This window comes from Phoxinus phoxinus, assembly GCF_949152265.1.
Source record: "Phoxinus phoxinus genome assembly, chromosome: 3".
NCBI lineage: Eukaryota > Metazoa > Chordata > Actinopteri > Cypriniformes > Leuciscidae > Phoxinus > Phoxinus phoxinus.
This window is the reverse complement of record NC_136878.1, coordinates 11,910,009-11,937,880: the sequence shown is the minus strand read 5'-3', so window position 1 is coordinate 11,937,880 and position 27,872 is coordinate 11,910,009. Positions and strand designations below refer to the sequence as shown.

The 27,872-nt window shown below is 37.7% G+C and overlaps 5 protein-coding genes across 6 annotated transcripts; all 5 read right to left on the bottom strand.

Annotated features, from left to right (window-relative positions):
- Positions 1–254: 254 nt before the first annotated feature.
- On the bottom strand, positions 255–13,423 carry LOC306995836 (uncharacterized protein). Of its 2 annotated transcripts, none has more exons than XM_079607767.1 (2): positions 13,343–13,423; positions 255–987 (listed from the first exon to the last, which is right to left on the bottom strand). In XM_079607767.1, exon 2 carries the CDS (start codon positions 982–984, stop codon positions 505–507), a length of 480 nt encoding a protein of 159 aa, XP_079463893.1. In that variant the 5' UTR covers positions 985–987; positions 13,343–13,423; the 3' UTR covers positions 255–504. The 2 variants fall into 2 exon arrangements, with proteins under 2 accessions (XP_079463893.1, XP_079463894.1); XM_079607768.1 differs by lacking the exon at positions 13,343–13,423 and adding an exon at positions 1,162–1,279.
- On the bottom strand, positions 12,654–13,121 carry LOC306994781 (ubiquitin-like protein ISG15; the record flags this gene model as incomplete). The annotated part of the gene is made up of 1 exon (XM_079605584.1): positions 12,654–13,121. The coding sequence occupies one exon, from the start codon at positions 13,119–13,121 to the stop codon at positions 12,654–12,656; it is 468 nt and encodes a 155-aa protein (XP_079461710.1).
- Positions 13,424–14,876: 1,453 nt separating the features above from the next.
- Positions 14,877–15,818, bottom strand: LOC306995838 (ubiquitin-like protein ISG15). The gene is made up of 2 exons (XM_079607770.1): positions 15,702–15,818; positions 14,877–15,579 (listed from the first exon to the last, which is right to left on the bottom strand). Exon 2 carries the CDS (start codon positions 15,574–15,576, stop codon positions 15,109–15,111), a length of 468 nt encoding a protein of 155 aa, XP_079463896.1. The 5' UTR covers positions 15,577–15,579; positions 15,702–15,818; the 3' UTR covers positions 14,877–15,108.
- A 5,323-nt stretch (positions 15,819–21,141) lies between these two features.
- Positions 21,142–21,615, bottom strand: LOC306995837 (uncharacterized protein; the record flags this gene model as incomplete). The annotated part of the gene is made up of 1 exon (XM_079607769.1): positions 21,142–21,615. One exon carries the CDS (start codon positions 21,613–21,615, stop codon positions 21,142–21,144), a length of 474 nt encoding a protein of 157 aa, XP_079463895.1.
- An 879-nt stretch (positions 21,616–22,494) lies between these two features.
- On the bottom strand, positions 22,495–25,019 carry gatc (glutamyl-tRNA amidotransferase subunit C). The gene is made up of 5 exons (XM_079607763.1): positions 24,673–25,019; positions 24,469–24,519; positions 23,184–23,353; positions 22,805–22,908; positions 22,495–22,629 (listed from the first exon to the last, which is right to left on the bottom strand). The coding sequence occupies exons 1-5, from the start codon at positions 24,844–24,846 to the stop codon at positions 22,577–22,579; spliced, it is 552 nt and encodes a 183-aa protein (XP_079463889.1). The 5' UTR covers positions 24,847–25,019; the 3' UTR covers positions 22,495–22,576.
- Positions 25,020–27,872: the final 2,853 nt, after the last annotated feature.

Genomic DNA, 27,872 nt, shown 5'->3' with positions numbered 1-27,872 from the left:
GTAAAATAATAAAATCTTAAAACTCCACAGACATAAAAAATAAAGAATAGGCTAGTCTACATTTTTCTAGCTGTGCCAAGCTTTGAAATATTTTATTGGGTAGCCTACTTTTTTAAATCCTTATCCAGTGAACCACAAATGTATTGGGGATGCATTGGGGATTCATATTATTCTATGAATAATGATGTGGACAATGAGAATTGGAGTCAAAAAGTTAGAGAACCAATAAGTCGATACAAACTGAAACTCTGATTGGGAATGTTTAGAGCATTTATTATTTTACTTACGATGCGAAATACAATGTAATATCATTCATAACTACAAAATACAGTTATAAAATGCAGATAAACACTCTGGAATTACATGAGTTCTTAAGACATAGTGACGTTTATCACACAAGTTACATCGTCAAAGTAGGCGATGTCATATTTACAGCATTTAAATTATTTAACACATAACGACAACGGCACTGTTTTTGTTCATTTTTGCACACATTCTAACCGATTAACCTCCTCGGAGACGGAGAGTCATGTGAATGGTGCTTCCAGATGTGATGCCGTAGTCTTGCAACTTGCCAGCCTCCAGTTGTCTGCCGTTGTAAATCAGTCGCTGCTGATCCTTGGGGACACTCTCTTTGCGGGAGATCTTAGTCTGGAGCTGATCTACGGTCTCACTGACATCAACATCATAGGTTTTGGTCTGGCCCTTCTCGTTCCTGACGAACACTTGGAAAGGCGGGTTCGTGATGAGCGGGTTCGTGATGAGCAGCATCACCACTGAGCCTGAGTGCAGCCCGTAACTGCTGAGGGTTTTGGAATCATCCTCAAGACTGATACGGTGACCGTTCTCGGTAGAAAGCTTCTGTTTGTGAGGAGGTTCATTGAAGTGCTGAGAAATGAGCTGCTTGAGTTCACCAACTGTGGCATTTCCGTTTACCACCAGCCTCTTCAAATCTCCGTTCAACAGTTTTATTATCAGTTCCATTATCTGCCAGGGTGAGATAAAATATAAAAGCATTAGCCTATAACTATAGCCTTCTATAACATCATAGCCTACTTATTTAAAACTGCGTGTACAATTTTAATAAGTAAGAATAAGTCAAATTAAAATATATTTTTAAAGATTTAATGTGCAATATTTGTAGGCAATAATGCGACTTACCGAGCTGGGTTCTGCAAGGCTGCTATAGGCTACGGCTTTCGCTGAATTGATTTCTTGAGTAAGTCTTGTAAGTCACACTCAAACAATGCGTCTCTGATCACATAGCAGAGCCATGAATATTTATATAAAGCGTCAACTCATGCTCCGCCTCTATGTTTCGTTTCCGAAAACTTGCTCAGTCGCTTTCTGTTTCCATTCTCACAATCACTGACGCAGCTAAGTCCTGAGAAACCATTGATCAACACGATGTTCAGTGCTAAAAACACAAAAGGCTACACAAATAAAATATCCTGTTAAATGTAAAAATAACCATTAGGCTATAATCTTTTTTTTTTTTTTTTTTTTTTTTTTTTTTTAATCTTGCTTGGCTATCCAATATTGTTTGGATCCTAGAATAACTTTCTAGAAAGGGAATGTTAGGCTATATGGTTATAAAAATAAAACCTATAATTATTAAAGAACGTGTAGGACTATGCTATAGGTTATTTTTTGGTTATTACAAAAACGTATGCAACATTAGACCTATGGAAACGGTATAGGGAACGTTATTGTAGTCTTTTTGCATGGGTATAGCAGGACTATTTGTTTTATTTGATCTACATTAACAAGTGCATAGTTTATCCACATAGGCTATATGTTTCATAAACATTTTTTTTTATATATAGGCCTAGCCTATATCAACATAAAAACAGTCGTCTGCTTGAGTTTCATTTAGACATAGGCCTAACAGGAAAACAGATCATTGGAATGAGAATGAGGCATTCCACATGATCACGTGATTGGGGGAAATAGGTAAGTGGAGCACGTCATACAGCATGCGAAACACCTGTGCACTACACAGGTTTGTATACAAACAATACCGGATGCGCGCGCATCCAATTTCTGTAAAAGTTGTACAGCCGAGTTGTACAGTTGTACAAAAACTTGTACAGCCGAGTTCTGTAAAAGAACATTGTAATTAACGTAGATTTCGCATTGTTTGTAAATTCTTGTTGACTCAATAATAAACTGCGATTTCAGAGTTGGATCTGTTTGCTTGTGTTTCATGTGCATATTAATATAACATTATGTAAAACGTTATAGTTTTAGACTAGTTTATAGACTAGTATGAAATTGTCCAACTAAGTTTGCGAATCATAAAATATCCTATGCATTGCATTTAGGTTAGTTTACAGCACAACAGATCCGCGTCAATCTCTTCTGCTAGATATAGCCGCAAAGACTGTTGCTTTCTGCCTCTTAGATGCGCGCGCATCTATGTGATAACGTTGCACAGAAACCCGTGTATAGGCCCACCTAAGAATTGAAGTTGTACTTAAATACAATTTCAACGTCTGTAAATAAGAAATGTATAAAAAAAATCTAGAATTTGTACCATTTAATATTCTTTCAAAATATGCTTTTCTTTTTTTGTGCCCCCACTTTTTTCTTTTCTTTTTTTCTTTCTCTTGGCAAATAGTTTTCAATAGATAAATCAGGCTTTTTATTATATTTTTCTTGTGAACGGCTAAGCTAACGAAAAATAAAGCTTCAAGCCCAGACGTTTCCAATCAGCACAGCAGTAATGACTTTATGAACTTCTTACAAGATTAATAATATTAGGGAGAAATTATAAGTATGTAACAGTCTACTACAGACCCTATACCGACTAAGCTACTGAAAGAGATTCTTCCAGAGGTCATAGATCATCTTCTTAATATCATTAATTCATCTTTGTCATTAGGATACGTACCAAAAACTTTTAAGCTGACTATTAAACCGTTTGTTAAAAAAACGCAACTTGATCCTACAGAATTAGTCAATTACAGGCCGATCTCGAATCTACCTTTTCTGTCAAAGACACTAGAAAAGGCAGTATCTTCACAACTATGTTTCTTTTTAGCAAGAAATTATATCTGCGAGGATTTTCAATCAGGATTTAGACCGTATCATAGTACTGAGACAGCTCATTAGAGTCACAAATGATTTACTCTTATCATCCAATCTTGGTTTGTAACGGTGGCTGTCCCAAATCAAATTTGACTAGCACATTTAATTTTAAATTGTTCGGGCGCCAGACAAGTCAAAGCTTGTCAAGTAAAAAAAAAAATATATGTAATGAAGTTTAGATTCCCAGATAGCTCAAACCACTGTTACAAAAAAATAAATTCCTAACAATACCCACAATAACATAGAATTAGGCGTAAAGACACATTCAGAGATTGAAGGGTTTTAGATCAAGAAAATATATATTTTAAGAAAACATATTTTCTTAAAAAAAAATAGACAGTTCAATTTTCACACAGAGTTTGTATTTGTTTCTTTTGCCTCACATGACAAATGACACAACAAATTAATGAAAACAGACAGTAAGGAGGTTGCGCAGTTCAAGATTTCCCAAACAAAACAAACAATTAAATAAACAAAAAAAAATTCACGAGAGTCTTTGATCGATAATGTCCATAAGTTCGTTATTTTTTCAGACTCAGTTTTTCAAGTTCAATACCAACCAAAAGAAAATGTAAATAAAATAAAAAAACACACAAAGAAAAAATAAGTAATCCAAACGAGTGTTTGGTGTATGCGTGTGTGCGTAATGGGCGTGTGTGCGTAATGAGCGTGTGTGCGTAATGAGCGTGTGAGTGGGTGTGTGTCGGCTGCGTGGAGCAGTCTGTATAGCGGCCGCTAATCCAGGCCGGGGAAAGAGTTTGGAGACTTGGCGTGAGGTTAAAAGATGATGGACATCAACACTAGTACCTGAGGCAGGCGAACCAGGCTGGCTTGTGTAGCACCAGGCAGACGAACCATGCAGAGTTCAATTCCTCTGTCACTTCGGCGATCGCACCCAGTCAGCGCATGCACAGAGACTCCAGCAAACAATAGCAACGACAGCCTTCAGGTAGCGTGTGTCCCACTCCGATAAACTCCACGTTCGTTTAGTTTGTTTTTCCTTGCTCCTCCTCTTCCGTTTCTTGCTCTCTTTTATATTCACTTTCCTTATTGGTTTCCGCCCATTAGAAAGAATGAAAAGCTGATATGGATTTCTTCCATATCGCCACACTCTCCCTCCCTGGAGAAGACAACCCATGGTTGTGGAAAAGTGAATCATATTTAAAATCCAATGAATTCCTCTTCATCAGAAGAGTCATTGAAGAGTTGGCGGAGCCTTTTCTTCTCCTGGCATTCCAGCTCTTCAGCCGTGGGAAAACATGGTTTCAGGTTGCACACATGCACTATGCGAACATCCTCGCCAGTGAGCTCTAGTGCTACTCGATAGTTCAATGGACCCACCTGCTTTATGATACGGTAAGGGCCTTTCCATTTTGGAGCAAATTTGGCAGTAAAGTGGTGTTGTGCACTAGACTGGGGAAAGGTTCTCATCCACACACGATCCTTTTCCTTGTATGTGACATCTCGTCTTTTTTTATCATAATTCCGGAGCTGTCTCTTTTGGGCTTTTTTAGAGCATTCCATGGCTTTGGTCTGAAGCTCAGTTAGGTGGTGGACTGTATCGTAAGATGTGCAGTCTGGAGTCAGATTCTTGCCATGTAACAACTTGTCCATGGGACTTTGCAGTTTCCTCCCCAAATGAAGCTCTGCAGGGGTCATCCCAATCGTTTCCTGGACAGCTGAATTAATAGCAAAACGGAGTTCTGGTAAGTATTGGTCCCATTTTCTGTGATTGTTGTCCACATAGGCAGAAATCATACCTTTGAGCGTACGATTAACCCTCTCGGTCATATTTGTTTGTGGATGGTATGCTGTTGTTAGTTTAGGTTTGATACTCCACTTTTGACAGAGTTCTCTGAACAGTGATGACACAAATTGTGTACCTCTATCCGACAGAATGAAGTCCGGCACCCCCCACCGGGTTAGAATTTCCTTCCGAAGAAGTAATGCAACAGTCTGAGCGTTAGCGTTGCGCATGGGGAAACATTCCACCCAGCGGGAGTAATAGTCTACAAAGACCAAGAGGTACTCATTTTGCTGAGTGCTACGTGGCATTGGCCCCATAATGTCCACTCCAAGCATCTCGTTGGGACGGTTGGTGGTGATTTGTTGCAGTTTGCCCACAGGTTTCTGATTCTCTCCCTTAAGTGTCTGACATTTAACACACTCCTTAACATGGTGTTTTACGTCAGTCCACATTCCAGGCCAGAATGCAACATCATGGATACGCTTGTAGGTCTTATAAATACCTACATGTCCGCTCCATGGATTAGCGTGGTAGTGGTGGAGAATGGACGACACAAGGCTGTTAGGAATGCACACTCTGTAATGAACTTGATTGTTCGCCAGGTGAGTTTTGTGATAGAGTTTATCCTCCACTATCTCATATTGATCCTTTAGAGGAGAATCATTTTCTGCAAGTGCTTGAAGTGTGTTTGCAATTACAGGGTCTTTGTGCTGTTCCTCCCAGATTGTGGCTGGAGACATCGGAAGTTCAGCATTCTCCTGTTGGCTGGTGTACAGGCTACAACTGGTGCGAATCCGAGACAGAGCATCTGGTGCCATATTTAGTTTTCCTTTGCGATATTCAATGATAAAATCAAATCTCTGAAGTCGCAAGGCCCACCGGATGAGTCGACTCGTGGTTTTTGTGGAAGACATTACCCCTTTGTAGCGCTGAGTGATCCGTGATGACAGTGAACAGTTTGTGCTCTAGGTAGTGCTGCCATTTTTCCAGGGCCCAGATTACAGCCAAGCACTCTTTTTCAGTGGTTGAGTAATTGGTCTCTGCTTTGTTCAGGGTTCTGCTGGCATAAGCAATAACTTGTTCCAATCCTTTTTCCTTGCGCTGGGTCAGCACAGCACCCAAACCAAGGTCACTGGCATCCGTGTAGACAGTAAAAGGAAGTTGAAGGTCAGGATGGCCAAGAATAGGAGGAGAGGTAAGACAGAATTTTAAATGTTCAAAGGCTTGCTGACATTGTTGTGACCAGAGGAATGAACATCCCTTTTTTTTCAGTGCATTGATAGGTTCAGCGATCCTGGAGAAGTTTGGTACAAACCGGTGGTACCACCCGGCTAACCCCAGGAAACGCTGGACTTCCTTGATGTTGGTGGGCACAGGGTATTCCCGTATAGCCTCCACTTTACTTGGGTCTGCAGCTATGCCTTGGACGTTGACGACATGTCCCAGAAAGGTTATTTCCTGAAGGCAGAACGTGCTTTTTTTTAAATTAATGGTTAGGCCAGCTATTCGTAGTTTGTGAAGAACAGCCTGGAGGTCGAAGAAGTGCTGTGCTACAGATGGGGAGTAAATAATGATGTCGTCAATGTAGACGAAACAAATGTCTCCACGCAATTCTCCTAGAACATTCTCCATTAGCCTTTGGAAGGTTGCTGGGGCATTTTTTAATCCAAACGGCATAACATTAAACTGGAACAGTCCTGATGAAGTTGTGAAAGCAGTCTTTGGTTTACTTTCTTGATCCATGTTTACTTGCCAGTAGCCACTGTTAAGGTCAATGGTGGAAAAGATGGCCGCTCCAGATAATGACTCCAGGATCTCAGTGATGTTGGGTAAAGGGTACGCATCATTCTCTGTAATGGCATTAACTTTCCTGTAGTCCACACAAAACCTGAGACTTCCGTCTTTTTTTGGGACCAAGACGACAGGTGAGGCCCATCCTGAGTGTGACGGTTCTACGATGCCGGCAGTCAACATCTCTTCCAGCTGCTCTTTTATGACAGCTTGTTTGGCAGGTGATGTGCGGTATGGTCTTTGTTTTATCGGTACTTGGTGGGTAGTATATATGTGATGCTGCATAACTTCAGTACGTCCTGGACGAAGGGTACAAACTTGAGGGTTTGACTCGAGGATCTGCCGTAGTTGTTGCTTGTCTTCAGGAGTTAAGTGGGCATCATTTATAGCAGTGTCAATTAATGTCTTTTCATCCAGGCAGGCTGGTGGTTGAGCTGTGTTAAGTTGAGGAGGAGGCACAGAAGATAGTAAGGAGAGGCTGTTGGGATTTTTATTTCCCATCTTTCCCTTTGAATGTTGGGAGCTGAGAACTGGTACACTGGCATTTGTTGGCTGGAAAGGATAATCCTCTTTAGGATTAGACTGAAATGAATACTTTTGGTCCGCCACATTGATCTGCATCCCACTGGAGAAGATAAAGTCCAGTCCTAATACAACTGCATAGGCCAGGGCTTTGGCTGACAGAACAACAGCAGGTATTGTGAATACTTTTTGATGTAGGGTGATTGGCATGTTTATCCAACCTAAAGGAATTTCTGCTTCCCCGTTGGCTAGGTAGAGCGGACCCTGGGTCCATGGATGGAGTCTTTGTGAAGTGAGCTCTTTCCAGAGATTCTCATGTAGAAGGGTGTAGCTAGCCCCAGTATCAACAATAGCCTTTCCGTTCCATGTACCAATACAGAGGGGTATCACTAATTGTTGTGGAACAATGGTAGTAGGTGGTGGTTTCTTACCAGTTGTTGGTGACTTGTGGGGAAAGGTGGCACACACAGAGCGATTGCCAGGTGGACCGGTACCTTTAGAAGCTGGAAATGTCGTCCGCTTGCTACTAGAGGAAGGGTGTTGGCTGGTGGACTGAGGTGACTGGGCCTGAGAAGAGACAAAGTGAGGACAGCTTCCAGGTGAGTGATGGCCGTTACATCGCCAGCATTGCACTAAAGGCTTCTCTGCCGGGCGGTTGGAAATAGGTCTTTGATGCATAGATAGGGGTTGCTTAGAACTCGCACGTTTTTCATATTGCAGTTGTTGTTCGTAGTCTTTTTCGAGCTGTTGGCCTAATTTCACGAGTTCATCGACTGTGTTCACTCGACTACGTATCTGGCTTGTAAGGTAGGGATTCATATTTTTTAAAATCATCTTTACCAATTCACTGTCCGTCAAGGTAGGTTTCCACCTCTTGCAGAGAGCTCTGTAGGTAAATGCAAAGTCTCTAATGCTCTCCCTTTCTCCCTGTGTTCTTGTCCTTACCCTTTCAGCCAGCTCGTCTTCATAATCCTCTGAGAGGAAAGCAGAGAGGAAAGCAGATTCAAACTCCTCCCACGTGGTTACGGAGGATCGAGCAACTTCCCACCAGTCCCGGGCAGTACCGTAAAGGACAGTGCGGAAAGTGGCAAGGATGTCGGCATCAGCAAGGGGATGTAACGCCAAGAAATCCTGACATCGGGTTAGATAGAGCAAGGGGTCAACATCATCTGACTGTCTTCCAAAAGTAGGAAAAGTAATTTTAAGATGATCACTCTTTACAGCGGGAAGCATTGGAGCAGTAACGGGTGATGCAGGTGAAACTGGAGTGGTTAGAGGCAATGGAGCAGTAACTGGTGATGCAGGTAAAACTGGAGTGGTCAAAGGCAATGAAGCAGTAACTGTTGTCTGCAAATCAGTCATTTGTTTCTCTTGACTTTCGAGTCTTTTTTCAAGTTCAGTTTGTAAGCTTTTTACCACTGCACACAGGGTGTTGGTGGTTTGAGTGCACTGGGTGAGCTCTGTAGACAACTGGTCATGATTTCTTTGATGGGTTACCAGGTAGGATTTGATGTCTTGCTGAAGCTCCACTTGAAGTTGGTCTATCATGAACCTCACTTCAGACACATAGGTAGTCTCAGCTTTGTGAAGTTCGTCAGAAATGATCACTTTAAGTGATTTAGTGAGTTGATCAGTCTCTTCCTTCACATGCTTCTTACTTTCAGAAATGTGGGTGAGCATTTCCTGTTGGTTGTGCTTGAGTTTATCCGCAAGGTTAGAGATCAGGCTGTCGTGATGTGCAGACATGGTTTTAAGTTCCTTGGCGAGTTCACCAATGGTTTTCTCATGCGTTTGCATATGTTGTGTCAACGTGTCCCAGTTTCCTTTAACTTGAGTGAGTTGATGCATTCCTTTTCCAGGAGTTGATAGGATGCCAGGCAAGTCCTGCTGTGCCACTGAAGATAGAGATGAAGGCTCAGGTGATGTACACATCTGCATGGAGTCGCCATTCTGTGCCTGTTCCCAGGTGAAGGGTTGAACAGGAGTACTGCCAGCTAGTGGTGGAATTGCGAATCGCACATGGGTTCCTGGGAAATCAGTGGTGCTGGCTTGAGTGGGAGTGAAGTGGAGAGGAGCACGAAGGAGTCCTGGTGAAGAAAGTGGAGGACGGAGTGCTGGAGGCCAGACTGGGGTAGCAACGTCTGGTGCCGCTGGTTCCATCTCCACAAAAGTGGATGGAGAGAGAGAAGGGGTCGCCATGTTTGATTGTCAGTGTAAAATGTAGTGAAATGCAAGTTAAATTAACAAGCAATGTATAAATGTTTGAAAAAATAAATTATAACAGAATACACTAACAGTTCAGTGTGAAATGTCTATCCCACCAATTCACACTACACTTCACTTCATTTCATAAATCAATAATTAGATTTCAATAGCACAAATGATTGTTTCGACCGCTTTCACATTAATTAGGTCAATCAGTTTTGCAAGTCAACTAAGGGGTAACACTATTATATTTAACAATGTGCAAGTTCACAAACAAAAAGGTATTTCCCCACAAAACCTTTCCAAAAAAAAACAAAGCGGTTTCAGTTCAGTATATATACCACAATTTCAAAAACAGACAGTTTCAAGACAATAACCAACCTTTAGTAATTTTTTAGGGAAACTCAAATTCAAAGTTCAAGTGTTTCAAGACCAGTCACAATTTTAGTGTTTAAGTTTAAAGTCGTCCAGGTTTATTTAATTGTTTAAGTTTCAAGTCCCTGTTCGGGCGCCACTTATGTAACGGTGGCTGTCCCAAATCAAATTTGACTAGCACATTTAATTTTAAATTGTTCGGGCGCCACTTATGTAACGGTGGCTGTCCCAAATCAAATTTGACTAGCACATTTAATTTTAAATTGTTCGGGCGCCAGACAAGTCAAAGCTTGTCAAGTAAAAAAAAAAATATATGTAATGAAGTTTAGATTCCCAGATAGCTCAAACCACTGTTACAAAAAAATAAATTCCTAACAATACCCACAATAACATAGAATTAGGCGTAAAGACACATTCAGAGATTGAAGGGTTTTAGATCAAGAAAATATATATTTTAAGAAAACATATTTTCTTAAAAAAAAATAGACAGTTCAATTTTCACACAGAGTTTGTATTTGTTTCTTTTGCCTCACATGACAAATGACACAACAAATTAATGAAAACAGACAGTAAGGAGGTTGCGCAGTTCAAGATTTCCCAAACAAAACAAACAATTAAATAAACAAAAAAAAATTCACGAGAGTCTTTGATCGATAATGTCCATAAGTTCGTTATTTTTTCAGACTCAGTTTTTCAAGTTCAATACCAACCAAAAGAAAATGTAAATAAAATAAAAAAACACACAAAGAAAAAATAAGTAATCCAAACGAGTGTTTGGTGTATGCGTGTGTGCGTAATGGGCGTGTGTGCGTAATGAGCGTGTGTGCGTAATGAGCGTGTGAGTGGGTGTGTGTCGGCTGCGTGGAGCAGTCTGTATAGCGGCCGCTAATCCAGGCCGGGGAAAGAGTTTGGAGACTTGGCGTGAGGTTAAAAGATGATGGACATCAACACTAGTACCTGAGGCAGGCGAACCAGGCTGGCTTGTGTAGCACCAGGCAGACGAACCATGCAGAGTTCAATTCCTCTGTCACTTCGGCGATCGCACCCAGTCAGCGCATGCACAGAGACTCCAGCAAACAATAGCAACGACAGCCTTCAGGTAGCGTGTGTCCCACTCCGATAAACTCCACGTTCGTTTAGTTTGTTTTTCCTTGCTCCTCCTCTTCCGTTTCTTGCTCTCTTTTATATTCACTTTCCTTATTGGTTTCCGCCCATTAGAAAGAATGAAAAGCTGATATGGATTTCTTCCATATCGCCACAGGTTGTATCTCTCTATTAATGTTACTGGATCTTAGTGCTGCATTTGATACCATCGACCACAACATTCTTTTAAATAGACTCGGAAATTATGTTGGCATTAGTGGAATTGCACTAGCATGGTTTAAATCATACTTATCTGACCGTTATCAGTTTGTAGCAGTAAATGAAGAGATGTCTTATCGATCAAAAGTTCAGTATGGTGTACCACAAGACTCAGTACTAGGAGGACCATTGCTGTTCACTCTGTACATGCTAGCCGTAGGATATATCATTAGGAAGTATGGCATTCGTTTCACTGTTATGCTGATGATACTCAGCTGTATATTTCTTCACGCCCTGACGAAACTTACCAATTCACAAAATTAACGGAATGCACTGATATAAAAAACTGGATGACTATTTCCTACTACTTAATTCTGAAAAAACAGATATTCTAATTATTGGACAAAAACTGTCCTCACATAATAACCTAGAGTAGCCTACTGTCTAACACTTGATGGCTGCTCTGTTAAGTCTTCGTCGTCGGTTAGGAACCTGGGTGTGCTCTTTGATACCAATCTTTAATTTGAAAGTCACGAGTCTATCTGTAAAACCGCATTTTTTTCATCTTAAAAATATATCAAAATTACGTCATATGCTCTCAATGAAAAATGCAGAACAATTAGTTCATGACATCAAGGCTAGATTATTGTAATGCTTTTATGGGTGGTTGCCCTGCACACTTAATAAACAAACTCCAGCTGGTCGAAAACGCAGCAGATAGAGTTCATACCAGAACCAGGAAGTATGACCATATTAGCACGGTTCTGTCAACTCTGCATTGGCTCCCTATTAAACATTGTATACATTTTAAAATATTGCTGATTACTTACAAAGCACTAAATGGTTTAGCTCCCCAGTACTTGAGCGAGCTCTTAACGCATTATAATCCTTTACGTCTATTGCGATCTCAAAATTCCGGCCAGTGGATAATACCTATATCATCAAAATTGACTGGCAGTATATCCTTTTCCTATTTAGCACCAAAACTTTGGAACAATCTTCCTAACATTGTCCGGGAAGCACACACACTCTGTCAGTTCAAATCTAGACTAAAAACACATCTCTTTGGCCTATAACACATTATAGACTTCTATAACTGTTAGGCTGCATATTTTAGATCAGCCGGAACCGGGAACACTTCCCACAAATCCTGATGTACTTGTTACATCATAAGAAGGATGGTGTCTACGCTAATAATATCTCTCTGTTTATCCCGAGGTTTACTGCAATTTAATGTTTACTAGTTATTCAGGCTAGTAAGTCGATAAAACATGCACAATGCACATGACTGGTATAAACATTTTATTTACAACGTAAACATATAATGCATAGCATTCATTACAACAACAAAGGGTAGGCCAGCACATATGACCTGAAAGTGACACTGAATAAATTAAATATGGAATAAGAATAATCCTCTCATATACAATCACATGAATAGCCTACTTTAAATCACAATTTAAACTAAATATTCTAACATGTTAGGCCTATATGTGCATCTATACAGTCTATATGGATAATCTTATCTAGAGGACAATTAAAAAGTGTCTTTCAGTAGGAATTTTTATATTTTCGCATGTTTAACCTTTAGGATGAATCCTGGTCGCACGGATTTCCTTCATTAACCTCCTCGGAGACGGAGATTCATGTGAATGGTGCTTCCAGATGTGATGCCATAGTCTTGCAGCCTCTTCCCCGCATCCAGTTGACTGCCGTTGTAAATCAGTCGCTGCTGGTCCTTGGGGACACTCTCTTTGCGGAAGATCTTATTCTGGAGCTGATCTACGGTCTCACTGACATCAACATCATAGGTTTTGGTCTGGCCCTTCTCGTTCCTGACGAACACTTGGAAAGGCGGGTTCGTGATGAGCAGCATCACCACTGAGCCTGAGTGCAGCCCGTAACTGCTGAGGGTTTTGGAATCATCCTCAAGGCTGATACGGTGACCGTTCTCGGTAGAAAGCTTCTGTCTGTGAGGAGGTTCATTGAAGTGCTGAGAAATGAGCTGCTTGAGTTCACCAATTGTGGTATTTCCGTTTACCACCAGCTTCTTCAAATCTCCGTTCAACAGTTTTATTGTCAGTTCCATTATCTGCCAGGATGAGATAAAATATAAAAGCATTAGAACTAGCCTTCTATAACGTCATATAGCCTACTTATTTAAAACTGCGTATAAATTCTAAACTTTAATAAGTTTAACACATTTTAATAAGTAGGTAGGCCTACATGCTAGTTAAATATTTAAAATATATTTGTTAAAGATTAGCGCTAAAATTAATGTGCAATATTGTAGGCAATAATGTGACTTACCGAGCTGGGTTCTGCAAGGCTGCTATATGGCTTTCGCTGAATTGATTTCTTGAGTAAGTCTTGTAAGTCACACTCAAACAATGCGTCTCTGATCACATAGCAGAGCCATGAATATTTATATAAAGCGTCAACTCATGCTCCGCCTATATGTTTCGTTTCCGAAAACTTGCTCAGTCACTTTCTGTTTCCATTCTCACAATCACTGACGTAGGCTAAGTCCTGAGAAACCATCAACACGATGTCAGTGCTAAAAAACAATACATAGGCCTATATAAAACATAGCCTATTCATTCCTTTAAATGTAAAAATAACGATTAGGCTTTATTTTTTTATTTTTTTAAATCGCGTGCTATAGGCTATCCAACATTGTTTGGATCTAGAATAATTTTCTGGAAAGGTACGTTAATGGTTATAAAAAATAAAACCTGTAATTATTAAAAACGTTCTGTGTTCGGTTATTTTTAGGTTATTGCAAAAACGTATGCAACCTCAGCATTTAGACCTATGGAAACGGTTGTGTGGCTAGTCTTTTCGCTGCATGGGTTAGCAGGACTATTTGTATGTGATCTACAATAATTAACAAGTGCAGTTTATCAACATAGATGTTTCATAAACATACAAAAAAATATATTTTTTAATATCAACATAAAAACAGTCGTCTGCCTGAGTTTCATTTAGACATAACAGGAAAACAGATAATTGGAATGAGAATGAGGCATTCACATGATCACATGATTGGGGGAAATCCAGGTAAGTGGACGTCATACAGCATGCGAAACACCTGTGCTGCACAACCTAATTGAAGTTGTACTTAAATACAATTTCAACGTCTGTAAATAAGAAATCTATAAAAAAAATCTAGAATTTGTACCATGTTTAATATTCTTTCATAATATGCTTTTCTTTTTTTGTGCCCCCAATTTTTTCTTTTTTTTCTTTTCTTTCTCTTGGCAAAAAGTTTTCAATAGATAAATCAGGCATTTCCTGGGATAAAATTTTCTCTAAATATTCTTAAGATGCTTTTAATGTCAAAACAGCTATGGCTACAAAATTTAAGTATTAAAGTTTATTTATAAATTATTTTGGTTGGATTATTACATTTTGTAGAGGTGCATGACATTAAAATCTCCTAATTTTAGAAGCGTTTTCATTAGGCGATTTGTCCCAGAAACAATTTTTGTTATGCTGGTTGGAAGTCTCTTCACATCATGAGAGTGACCACTAAGTTAAGTGGTCTAAATGTATTTATATGTAGGCTATATCGTCTGTGGATGGTGCAGGACCATAAAATGTGCGTCCAATCATTGCATTCGGTACGATGTCCTACCTGCATGTCGTAGTCAACGTATGTTTTTTCATACCTCCACACACCCTACTCACGCAGACATCACACATCATCAGCGTGTTTCATGTTATGCAGAGTATTGATACACTGTATTAATACAATATATTTTACATCCAGAATTATTAGTACTGCTGTTTTGTGTTTACCACTCTATAGTAAGTTGATAAATCATGCACAATGCACAGGACTGGTATTAACATTTTATTTAGCCTATATAAAAATATAATGCATAACATTCATTACAACAAAGGGTATAGGCCAGATATGACCTTAAACTGACACTGAATAAATAAAATATGGAATAAGAATAATCCTCTCATATACAATCATGAATACTTTAAATCATTATAGGCTATATAATCTTTAGTCATTAATAAATAGTTGGATCAGTAATGAATCCTGGTCGCGCGGATCTCCTTCATTAACCTCCTCGGAGACGGAGAGTCATGTAAATGGTGCTTCCAGATGTGATGCCGTAGTCTTGCAGCCTCTTTCCAGCCTCCAGTTGTCTGCCGTTATAAATCAGTCCATACTGATCCTTGGGGACACTCTCTTTGCGGAAGATCTTATCCCGGAGCTGATCTACGGTCTCATTGACATCAACATCATAGGTTTTGGTCTGGTTCTTCTCGTTCCTGACGAACACTTGGAAAGGCGGGTTCGTGATGAGCAGCATCACCACTGAGCCTGAGTGCAGCCCGTAACTGCTGAGGGTTTTGGAATCATCCTCAAGACTGATACGGTGACCGTTCTCGGTAGAAAGCTTCTGTCTGTGAGGAGGTTCATTGAAGTGCTGAGAAATGAGCTGCTTGAGTTCACCAACTGTGGCATTTTCTTTTACCGTCAGCCTCTTCAAATCTCCGTTCAACAGTTTTATTGTCAGTTCCATTATCTGCCAGGATGAGATAAAATATTTAGCATTAGAACTACTACAGCACAGCATCATACTTTGTTAAAAACTAGATTAGCGTTAATGAATGTGCAATAGCCTAATATTTGTAGGCAATGACTTACCGAGTTGGGTTCTGCAAGGCTGCTATACGGCTTTCGCTGAATTGATTTCTTGAATAAGTCTTGTAAGTCACACCGAAATCAAACAATGTGTCTCTGGTCCCATTGAGGAGAGGCATGAATATTTATACAAAGCGTAAACTCATGCTCCGCCTCAATGTTTTGTTTCCGAAAACTTATGCTACTTTCTGTATCCATTCTCATAGGCTATCGCTGACGTAGTCCAGAGAAATCATTGATCAACACGATGTTCAGTGCCAATAAACAATAGTAGCCTAGGCTACGACGATATAAAACACATTCTGTTAAATTAAAAAATAACGATTAGGCTTTAAATTAGGCTAAAAAAATATATCGCGTTTAATTGCTTTAGGCTGTTTGGATCCTAGAATAAAAAAAATCTGGAAAGGTAATACAAATAAAACCTATAATTATTAAAGAACGCTCTGTATGTTATATAGGTTATAACAAAAACGTATGCAACCTCAGCATTTAGACCAATATGGAAACGGTAGCCTATAGGGAACGTTCTGTAGGCTATTTGCTGCATGGGTAGCCTATAGCAGGACTATTTGTTTAATGTGATCTACATTAACTAGTGCATAGTTTTTCAGCATATATGTTTCATAAACAATAAAGTTATATATATATAAAAAAAATCAACATAGAAACAGTCGTCTGCTTGAGTTTCATTTAGACATAACAGGAAATCATGATCACGTGATTGGGGGAAATCCAGGTAAGTGGAGCACGTCATACAGCATGCTAAACACCTGTGCTGCACAATAGGCCCACCTGATAGGTGACAATCTTGTTTATGTGCTTAACAGTCTATTTATAGAGCAGTTTTGTGTTTAAGTGCTGGGCTTTTCTCTAAATGTTCTTAAGAGGCCTTTGATGTCAAAACAGCTATGGCTACAAAACTGAAGTATTAAAGTTTATTTATAAATTGTTTTGGTTGGATTATTTAATTTTGTAGAGGTACATGACATTGAAATCTCCTGATTTTAGAAGTGTTTTCATTAGGTGATTTGTTCCAGAAACATATTTTTGTTATGCTGGTTGGAAGTCTAAATGTAATAGATCATATATGACTTTGAGTGGATGCCCCTGGGACGACGTCTAAGGGCAGTTAAATGTTCTACAAATCGCTATAAATTTACTTTTGTGCCTGAAGTAATACGTCTAATAAACTTAGGTGATTTTTTTTTTTTTTAATGTATGTGCTTTAGTGTTTTATGCAAGGCACCATGTAAGCTCAAACTAATTGCCCCACGGGGATTAATAAAGCTTTAAACTAATAAAAATGAACAAAAAAAAAATCGTCAGTGGAAGGTGTAGGACCATAAAATGTTCGTCTAATCATTGCATTCGGTCCGAATGCAATGATAGCTAGGATGTTCTACCTGCATGTCGTCAACACATGTTTTTTCATACCTCCACACACACCCTACTCACGCAGACATCATTTGTCATCAGCGTGTTTCATGTTATGCAGAGTTAGACAGACGTCAGTCGCTGAGCACCGCAATCGAAACAGCAGCCACCTTGACCTTTTACCTTTGGTTCCTCCTGAACCAAAACAACAAGCTTATGCTGCGTTCACGCCATAACTACTGCAATTTGAAAGAGATGGAAACCTGTGACAATATACTCTGAGCGCTTTGTGAATTGAATTTATGTTTTAATGGCAACACTATCAATGTCAAAATGAATCTGCAGCAGTCAGGTAATACAGGTCAGTGCTCTTTAAGTTGTTTGTTCATTAGGGCCCGAGCACCGATGGTGAGAGGACCCTATTGTTTCTGCTCCGTTTCTTCTTCTTCTTCTTCTCCAAAGTGAATCGCTTTTTTGAGGTCCTAAACATGCTTGAAACTCATTAAACTTTGAACACGCTATGGTGAGAATTTACGTGTGATATGGGTTTCAGAATTGGGTGGGACAAATTGGCTCAATAGCACCCTACATTATTGCCCCGACTCTACATTTCACGTACAGGTATGAAAATCGGTACATACATGTAATGACCCAATACCTACAAAAGGTCTCTTGTAGTGTAGAGCTAAACACAGGAAGTCAGCTATTTTGAACTTTTTCTCAGATTTTGTGCAGTTTTTGCCATTTCCAGAAGTTGTAGGCCTACTTTAACAAACTCCTCCTACAGTTTTGATCTGATCTTCTTCAAATTTGGCTTAGGATTTCTTGATACGGTTCTTCTTCCATTCTCCAACACTGTGTATTCCTTTTCGCATGGTCTCTTTTGTTTTGCATGTGGATGCAAAATGGTTCAGCTTGCACATTTACTGCACTGCTTTCCATAAGCTGGGCAACTCTGTTTTTTCCACTCATGCTGTTTTCCACATAATTTGCACTTAGCTGGTTGTGTTTGTTTGGCACTCTGGGCCAAATCTTTTTATTTTTAACTACATCTTTCTGTCATGACAAAGTAGTTATACTTTAAAATATAATTGTTTTTATTACATTTAAAATAGGTTTTACTCTATATGAAGTACAGAGTTAGTGTCTGATGACAGGAAGTGATCTAGTCATATTTTTGTTTAAAGGGGTGATGAACTGAGAAATCAAATTTTCCTTGAGCTTTTGACATATACGAGGTCATCATACTATAAGAATATCCGGTAACACTTTACAATAAGGGTGCACTAATAAGCATTAATTCATGCTTAACTAATGCACAGATAATACTGAATTAATGTATTACTAATGATTATCTAAGCTATTCATTAATGATTGCCTCATTAGCATCTAATGAAGAGTCTGTCTGGTTAATATATTAGTTCATATATGAATTGTTATTAATTAAATATGTAATTGTGGATTAATTCCATAATCACATATTTTATTAACTAATAGTGTTCATTAATTTGTTAATTACCACAATGAGCCTAATATGCATTAATACATTATTAATTAGGCTACAGCATTAGTAGAGTGTCAATTACAACAATTACTAGATGATGAGTTAATAATGATGTGCCTCAATAAGTAAAGTCACAACATAACGATTGTTAGCTAATGATTAATTAATCATTAATTACCATCACTAGAGTTTATAAAAGCTGTTTATTAAACACTGGTTTCCAAAAACATTGTAGTAATTGACACAGTACTAATGCTGTAATTAATAATGTAGGCCTATTAATGCATATTAGTTTACCTGTATTATCTGGAAGTTGAAATATAAGGCTTTGGCTCATTGTGGTAACGTTAATTAACAAATTAATTAACATAACACTATTAGTTAATAAAATAAGTGATTATGGAATTAATCCACAATTACATATTTAATTAATAACAATTAATATATGAACTAATATATTAACCAGACAGACTCTTCATTAGTTGCTAAGGAGGCAATCATTAATGAATAGCTTAGATAATCTTTTTATTATTCAACTTATTGGTCTGCGCTGCCTTTTTTTTTGTTTATTCATGTAAGTGGAGTGGAACTCTGTATAAACCCAACTGGGTTTCGTTCCCCTCCTTGTACTGTATCCATGTGATATTCGTGCAGAACAAAAAAAAAAAAAAAAAAAAAAAAAAAAAAAAAATCATTAGTAATACATTAATTCAGTATTATCTGTGCATTAGTTAAGCTTATTAGTGCACCCTTATTGTAAAGTGTTACCGAATATCCTATACGTTTCAGAACTGAAAACTTCCTTGTTAGTTCAATACAAGCTTTTATTGACACCAGGCACAGCGAAAGACAGAATTTTCAAAGTGGGGATCTATGACGTCAAAGAGTATCAAAAGAAGATCAACGCCTACTTCAACACTGCGTGTTTAGCCCCACCCCCCGACTCGCGCATTTCATTCAATAGCAAGCTACATAACTTAGGTGATAAGGAGATCATTTATTGCTAAACCAGATCGATCTACCAAGCAAACTTAAAATACCGTTTACGAAATATTGTGCAGTGCCTGGAAGAAGACAGTCGCTTGCTTCGGATTCCAATATTAGGAATGCGTAGCCTACCTATTAAATCAGTAAATCAGTCACAATTTCCGACACAGGGTTTGCAAACATACTTTTACGACACGGATCTGCCAGCAACGTCACAAACATGTAAGTAACCATGTTTATATGGTTTATTCTAATGCCTGATCTGTGATCACTGATTTCTGATTATTCAAGTTCAGGTTATCTTTCTCTCAAAATCGTTCAATACTGTTTATGCATCAGTAAACTAAACGATCAACTTCGAAATCGTTTCTCTTTAGTAGGATGAAAATAATCTTATTTAAATTGTGATTAAATTATATACAGAAAGCGATCAAAGAACGATCCCTTTCCAAATCGCCCAAGCTGTCATTATCTGGACACTTGCCAAAACTTGTTATGAAATCAATGTTACACTGCACAACGAAGCTCTTACTGTATTTTTTTACAGTCTATGGTATTTACACACTGTTTGCATTGTTATTTGGTGAAAAGCATTCGTGAGAGTGCAAAAATTGCGTTGCAATAATGAGATCTTTCACGCGATCAACAGTAGCCTATGTTATCTGCAACTTTTCATGCGATGGAATATATTTAAATATAAAGCTTTAAACAATACATTTCACGATTTGTTAATCTCGATAGCTGTAATAGTAAAAATGTAGTAAAAGTTTTCGAGAGAGTTCCACATGTAATGATTAGCTATTTCATATGCAAACATGTAAGCCAATCACAGCAGTGGGCGTTTACACTGAAGTCTCACAGTAGACACGCCCCTTAAAACAGAGCGTTCAAACCCCTAATGGTTCAAACCAGAGGCTAAAATCAGGCTAGGAAAAATGCCTTTTATTTCTAAATTGTGAAAAATTTTGATGTAAAAAAATCACACTAACATTATAAGGGCACCCCAGGCAACATTATCAAATAATAAAACAATCCAGTTCCTATTCATTTCAAAATGGAAATACATAGACTACTGTATTACAAGTATTATATTTTACATCCAGTGATCCAAAATATGAAAATGTTTGTTTGAAATTATTAGAAGTAGCCTACTGCTGTTTTGTGTTTACCAGTTACTCCATACTGTCAATAAAACATGCACAATGCACAGGACTGGTATTTACATTTTATTTACAACAGAAATATAATTAATCCATAACATTCATATAACAACAAAGGTATAGGCCAGCACATATGGCCTTAAACTAAAACTGTATGAGAAAGGATTATTCTTATTCCATATTTTATCAATTTATTAAATCACATAAATACTTTAAATCTTAAATTAAACTAAATATTCTAATATCAGACATGTGAGGCATATAGCCTACATTTATAAGCTATAGATAATCTTATAGAGAGAGAGAGATTAAAAAGTGTCTTTCAGTAGTATTTTTATAATTTGGCAAGTCTAATCTTTAGTCATTAATAAATAGCTGGATCAGTAATGAATCCTGGTCGCGCGGATCTCCTTCATTAACCTCCTCGGAGACGGAGAGTCATTTGAATAGTGCTTCCAGATGTGATGCCGTAGTCTTGCAGCCTCTTTCCAGCCTCCAGTTGTTTACCGTTGTAAATCAGTCGCTGCTGATCATCGGGGACACTCTCTTTACGGGAGATCTTATCCTGGAGCTGATCTACGGTCTCATTGACATCAACATCATAGGTTTTGGTCTGGCCCTTCTCGTTCTTGACGAACACTTGGTCTTTCGTGATGATAAGACTCACCACTGTGACTGAGCCTGAGTGCAGCCCGTAACTGCTGAGGGTTTTGGAATCATCCTCATGGCTGATACGGTGACCGTTCTCGATAGAAAGCATCTGTTTGTGAGGAGGTACATTGAAGTGCTGAGAAATGAGCTGCTTGAGTTCACCAACTGTGGTATTACCGTTTACCACCAGCGGCTTCTCATCTCCGCCCATCAGTTTTATTAGGAGTTCCAGTTCCATTATCTGTCAACATGAGATAAAATATAAAAGGATTAGAACTTCTACAACATCCTATACTTATTCAAAGCGGGAGATTAGTGCAATATAAATGTGCAGTAATTCATAAGTAGGCTAGGCTATGCAACTTACCGAGCCGGGTTGTTGAATTTGACTTTCAGGTAAATTGAGTCAGGTAAATTACACCGAATAATGTGTCTCTGGTCACACTGAGCAGAGACATGTCATGAATAGGCTATATAGCATCAACTCAAGCCCCGCCTCAAAGTAATGTTTTGTTTCCGAAAACTTAGGCACTTTCTGTTTCCATTCTCAACTAATCGCTGAAGTATCGACAGGACATCTGAATAATCAACAATAGGCCTACATTCTTGTTCAGTGACATCAAATCCTGAAAATGTCATCACAAATTTTTCATATGTATGTAAAAAATCCATTTGTCATTTATAGAGGCTATATTAGACAAACAACAATAGTAGCTCAACATCAGGGATCATTGGAATGACAGAATTCCCCAAGATCACCTGATGTAAAGGCAAATAAAGCAAACAAAACTCAACATTCTCTGTTCTGTCTTCTAGTTCTATTGCATTGGCATTTTGTTATGTAAATGTTTTGTTTTGTAAAGTAGCTCAACATCAGGGATCATTGGAATGACGGAATTCCCCACGATCACGTGATGTAAATTGCATTGGCATTTTTGTTATGTAAATGTTTTGTTTTATAAATTATGATTATTTTATTATCTCTGTAATATGCCATTCTTGTTGGTTCCTTAGTTTATATAAATTATTTATATTTGTGTTTGTTTTGTAATTTGTTTTTGTTTTGTTCTATCTCTATGAAAGGAATGTTAATAATTTCCATAAAATATGTTTGGAACATTACCACTCTCTAGACACAGCACAATTGATATACTAAATAAATATTTATTATAACGCAAATTATGGGTCAGTGTTTCATTTCAGTGTTTAAGCATTGCAGATCTCTCTTCTCTTTTTGGTAGTGGGATGTTTCCTACATTAAAAAAGAAAGATTGATTATTAGTGTTACACAGATTCGGTTACTTTATTGCTCTGTACTTTTTTTTAAGTTAACCAAAACACTTTTGTTCTAATCAGATGGACAAACAGTTCGAAATTTAAACGGTGAATGGAAGTGTCTTCCATCTATTCCTTCTTTTTTTTTTTACCTGGAGGTGCAACAAAGTACTCCTCTACTGTGTTTTTGGCCAGCTGGAGCAGCTCCTCTGCACATTCCCCCTCTGTTACAGTATCAGCTCTCAAATACAAGTCTCTGTACACAACATGTAGTTCAAAGGAAGAGTTTAGCTTCTATAAAATGGTGACATGTTGACACTGTACTATGAGCAAACATACTTGGACTGGTTGGGCAGATCAGGGCTGTAACCATCATTTTGCATTGACATATTAAACAATATTATCAGAAAACACCATCAAAAAAGGTATTGCGTTATTTCACCCAAAACGGACTAGAAGTCGTATCGAGAACAACTAGTACACTGTTACGTACTGTAGCTTTTATGAGTTGATCTGAGCTTCATTGAATACCTGTCCTCTAGAACTGAATCCATTGGATCTACACCATCAGTATTGATGACATGAAGTTGATCAGCAAATCGAATGGCTTTCTCCAGACAGTCCACCCCTTCTTTACTGCCGAAGTCAACCAGGGCTAATCTCTCCAACTTGTCCACTAAGTCTGGTGAGACTCTTGTTGCCTGCAAAGAACAGTTAAACATGGTTACTTATATTAGGAAAATAAGCTAAATTCTCAAAAAAAGAAGAAAAGGAAATCCTTTAAATGCAATGATATTTTTTATTACTAATAAGGCAAAATTGTGTCACACTATAAATGCTCTCATAATTAAGAAATAATATTCTCACTATATTAATACATTTTTGTTTTGGCTAAGTACATTTACCATTTAACATATCATTGGAACTGAATGTTATTTTCTAGTAATTGTAGCAAAAGCATTCACATAAAAAAACAGACAAAATGCATACATTCGGATGTATAACACAGCTACAAATTATAAATGACTTTTTACTCGTCAACAAGATGCAATGATTAACACCTGCTCGTATCATATCAGATAAAGTATGGACATTAAATGCTAATTCATAGTCATGGTAGTCTTGAATACACTTTTGCTTTTGATTTGCCTTAATATTCTTGCCTAAATTGTCATTTTTTTAGCCATATGTTACGGATCATATATGTGAAATATTGTAATGTACCTAATCAACCACAGGTTTCAGACCCAGGCCTGGTTTCACAGACAGGGCTTAGATTAAGCCTTAGTTCAACTAGGACATTTAAGTAGCTTTTATATACGTGCCTTAGAAAAACAAACATTACTGATGTGCATTTTGTAACAAAACAATGGCACTGACATTAAGATATGTCAGTGCAAATTGCTTTCAGATATGCATTTCAGTCTGGGACTATCTTAAGTCTTGTCTGTGAAACTAGGGGCCAATGAGCTGGTTTGATCATACGATTTCGATTTCATTGTTACACAACATGGTAACTTTTTTTTTTTTTTTTACATTAAAACTATGGTTTAAATGTGACGTTGAGTGCTGCTCAGATTCTGAACTGGTATTCTGCTGCCCTCTACTGTGAAGTTCAAGAAACGTTGTACAGAATACGTCAAAGTAAAGCTAGAAAAGAGCTTTTTTTTTGTTACATTTTTTCTTAGTTTGTAGGAGAAATATTTGGTCATGAGGCAAAAATTGTCGGGGTTGCAAATCTTACCACGCTGCCCGTTTGTGTACAGAAAAAAACACAAGTTGCAGAATAAAACATGTCTGCAAAAAGAGGCATTACCGGTGGAAGTTGATTTTCATCTATGGGCTTCCATGAGGGTATCTGAGGAACCTGAAGATTGGAGCAGGGTGCGAAATGTTTATAAGCATTGCATATAACTTACGTATGTTCAAAAGCAAATATTTGTTAACGTAATGGGTTCATTTATATCTTAAAACATTTATTCATCCCAACAAAACGGTTTGCAAATGAATCACGTTTTACCTTGGAATCACAGGCAGAGTTAACGTTACTTGATTCCCGTTTTAATGTCAATCGGGACCAGGACGTTCTGCTGGCCGAGACAGTGGCGCTTAGAGCGGACAGCTGCAATGCTCCACACCGAGGATGCGCAGGCCGCAGCGCCCTTGAAGCTCGTGCCGCGCATTTACAGAACATGTTTAAATCACGTTCCTAAAACTGTCGCGTTGCTGTGAAGTCAGTTAAAACGCGATTATAAGGACCCCAACTACAGACGTCCTCCCCCTAACAAAAACAAAACAAAACTACATTTCGACATTTCCGGAAGTTGTAGTTTCAAAGTTCATGACGTATGTTTTCAGAGGAGAAGTGTTGACAAGGAAGCAAGAGCCCGGATAGCTCAGTCGGTAGAGCATCAGACTTTTAATCTGAGGGTCCAGGGTTCAAGTCCCTGTTCGGGCGAATCATTTTTAATTTGCCATTTTGAAAAGCACAATTCAAGGGTAAAGATGTTTATGAATGGATGACTAATATATTGTATTATATTTGTCGAGAATATGGAAGCTTGTTTCCACCACTGAATAAAAAAATCCTAATTGTGACTTGTGAATCTCACAATTCAGACCGAAGTCACATTTAGGCTATCTTTTAAATAGTTTTTTTTTCTGTGGTCATAATTATAAACGTATGTTCAAAAATACATTTTTATATTAAAATAAATTAAATTATATTACAATTTTATTAGCATCTCTCTCTCTCTCTCTCACACACACACACACGCGCGTTGGTGCAACTACATTATGAGGACTCTCCATAGGCGTAATGGTTTTTATACTGTACAAACTGTATATTCTGTCCCCTTACACTGCCCCTATCCCTAAACCTACCCATCACATTGTTTTTAAGCAATTTGAATTACGAGGATTCACGAAATGTTCTCATAAACCATGTTTAAGTTGTAATGCCAGTGTAACACGTCATTATACAAATTTGTGTCCTCATAAATCACACACACACGCACACGCACACACACACACGCGCACTAGATTTGTTGGAAAAATAAGAACAATTCCATTTTATTTCGTTTTTTAAACAAGTACATTTACCATTTAATATATATTTAGAATGTAACACTTTGTAGTAATTGACCACTGTGTAGCAAGAACATTCACATAAAAAAAGACAAAATGCATACATTCAAATTTAAATCAATGCATAACAACAAATTATATATTACTTTTTACTCCTTTTAGAATATATTTTGCACATGAAGAAATCAACAAGATGCAATGCAGGACAATGATTAACACCTGCTCATATTAGATCACAAATTATGTAGAGTAGATGCTAATTCATAGCATCTCAAGTATTTCAAGTGGTCTGAAATACACTTGATTCTGATTTGCTTCTTGCCTAAATAGTAATTTTTAGCGTTACATTACAGATCATAAATGTGAAAAATAGCCTATATACTTGTGATTTGATACACATTCTGATTGCACAGCTTTCAGACCCGTAGCTGTACTGGTTTGATCACAGAATCAATACTTCATTGCGATTACAAGATTTTATAAGGTATTGACTGAGATATACGAGCTATAACAGAGGATAGTGTGTTTGGAGGATGAAGAAGCAACAATGTACATTTTATACAACAATCAATTCCAAAAATGAAAAAATAAAGAAGAGCACTGATGATATTCATTTCTTTGTGTGGATATTAGAGTCCATTCAGAAAACCAAGTAGCCAACGACACCAAAGTTAATAATATAGATTCTCTCTATATAATAAATATAGCATGTATTTGTCTGTACAGTCCACAAATAACAAGAATACATAAAGCAGACAAGGCCTTGCGGTAGTGATTGTGAGTTGTCCTGGTCCACACACACACACACACACACACACACACACACAAAAATGGAAGCCCATTTCTGCCACGTAAGAAAAAAAAAAAAAATATTATGCTTTTGTAAAAATCATAATTATGAAAATGACATACTAAATCGAGATTGACATTTAAATTGTTAATTATGATGTTATCATAATTATGACTATGTAATAACTATGACATAAGTATGATTTACTAAAGCATGATTTTTTTTTTCTTAGGTGGTGGAAATGGGCTTCCACAGACAAACATAAAATCTGAAAAATAAATCTTAATGTCAGATTTTTATAAGGTGACTGAGACCAACGCACTGAAACACAGTACTGACTCGAATATTACATAAACTGAATGAAAAACACAAATCATTAATCAGTTCCATAACACAAAGAGAAGAATACACTAACTAACGGACATGTTTTTTTCTTTTCTGTACTAAATCTAATACCTAGAGGCATTCCTTGGTATTGTCCAATAATATACTGTGTGATACAATAACCTGATCTGATTTAGTGAAACAACTCACAGTAAAGACACTGACTTGGAAATAAGCAGGTTACAGAAACACATGCGAAAGGTCAGCCGACTGAAAGCACAGCGCCTCCTACTGCTACATTTGTACACAGGAAAATCTGGATAACCTACTCAAAGTGGCACATCAGAATACAGAACAATAATTAAGTGTGCAGGTCATACAAGAGCATTAAGAGGGCGGTCACACTGGATTTTAAGCATGCGGAATGATCCTGAATTATTTCAGATGCCACAACAATATATAATTCTTTAGGTCTTCTGTTTTTAATAAATAATACGTAACATTTAAATATACTATCTACTCTATAAATATCGATTACAGTTTCCCACGGCGTTACAAACAAAGCAGCTTATCTTTTTCATTTCAGCGCAGGATGGAAGTTTTTATGAATGTACACTACCGTTCAAATTTTGGAGCAGATAAGATTTTTTTGAAAGAAAGAAATACTTTTATTCAGCAAGACATTTCAAACGTTACAAAATATTTCTATTTTAAATAAATGAACTTTCTGTTCATCAAAGAATCCTGAAAAAAAACATCACGTTTTACACAAAAAAAGCTAAATCTGCTTATTAGAATGATTTCTGAAGGATCATGTGACACTGAAGATTGGAATCATGGCTCTTAAAAATTCAGCTTTGCCATCACAGGATCAAATCACATTTTAAAATATATTTAAATAGAAAACAATTATTTTATTTCACAATATTAAGTTTTTTTTTTACTGTAATTTTGATCAAATAAATGCAGCTTTGGTGAGCATGAGTCTTCTTTAAATAAATAAAATAAATAAAAAATAA

Coding starts and splice junctions, on each gene's coding strand:
- LOC306995836 (XM_079607767.1), bottom strand. CDS start 984: ATGGAACTGATAATAAAACTGTTGAACGGAGATTTGAAGAGGCTGGTG.
- LOC306995838 (XM_079607770.1), bottom strand. CDS start 15,576: ATGGAACTGACAATAAAACTGTTGAACGGAGATTTGAAGAGGCTGACG.
- gatc (XM_079607763.1), bottom strand. CDS start 24,846: ATGTTCTGTAAATGCGCGGCACGAGCTTCAAGGGCGCTGCGGCCTGCG. Junction 24,520..24,672: donor ACTCTGCCTGTGATTCCAAG/GTAAAACGTGAT, acceptor TCCAATCTTCAG/GTTCCTCAGATACCCTCATG. Junction 23,354..24,468: donor ATGAAAATCAACTTCCACCG/GTAATGCCTCTT, acceptor TGTTCTTTGCAG/GCAACAAGAGTCTCACCAGA.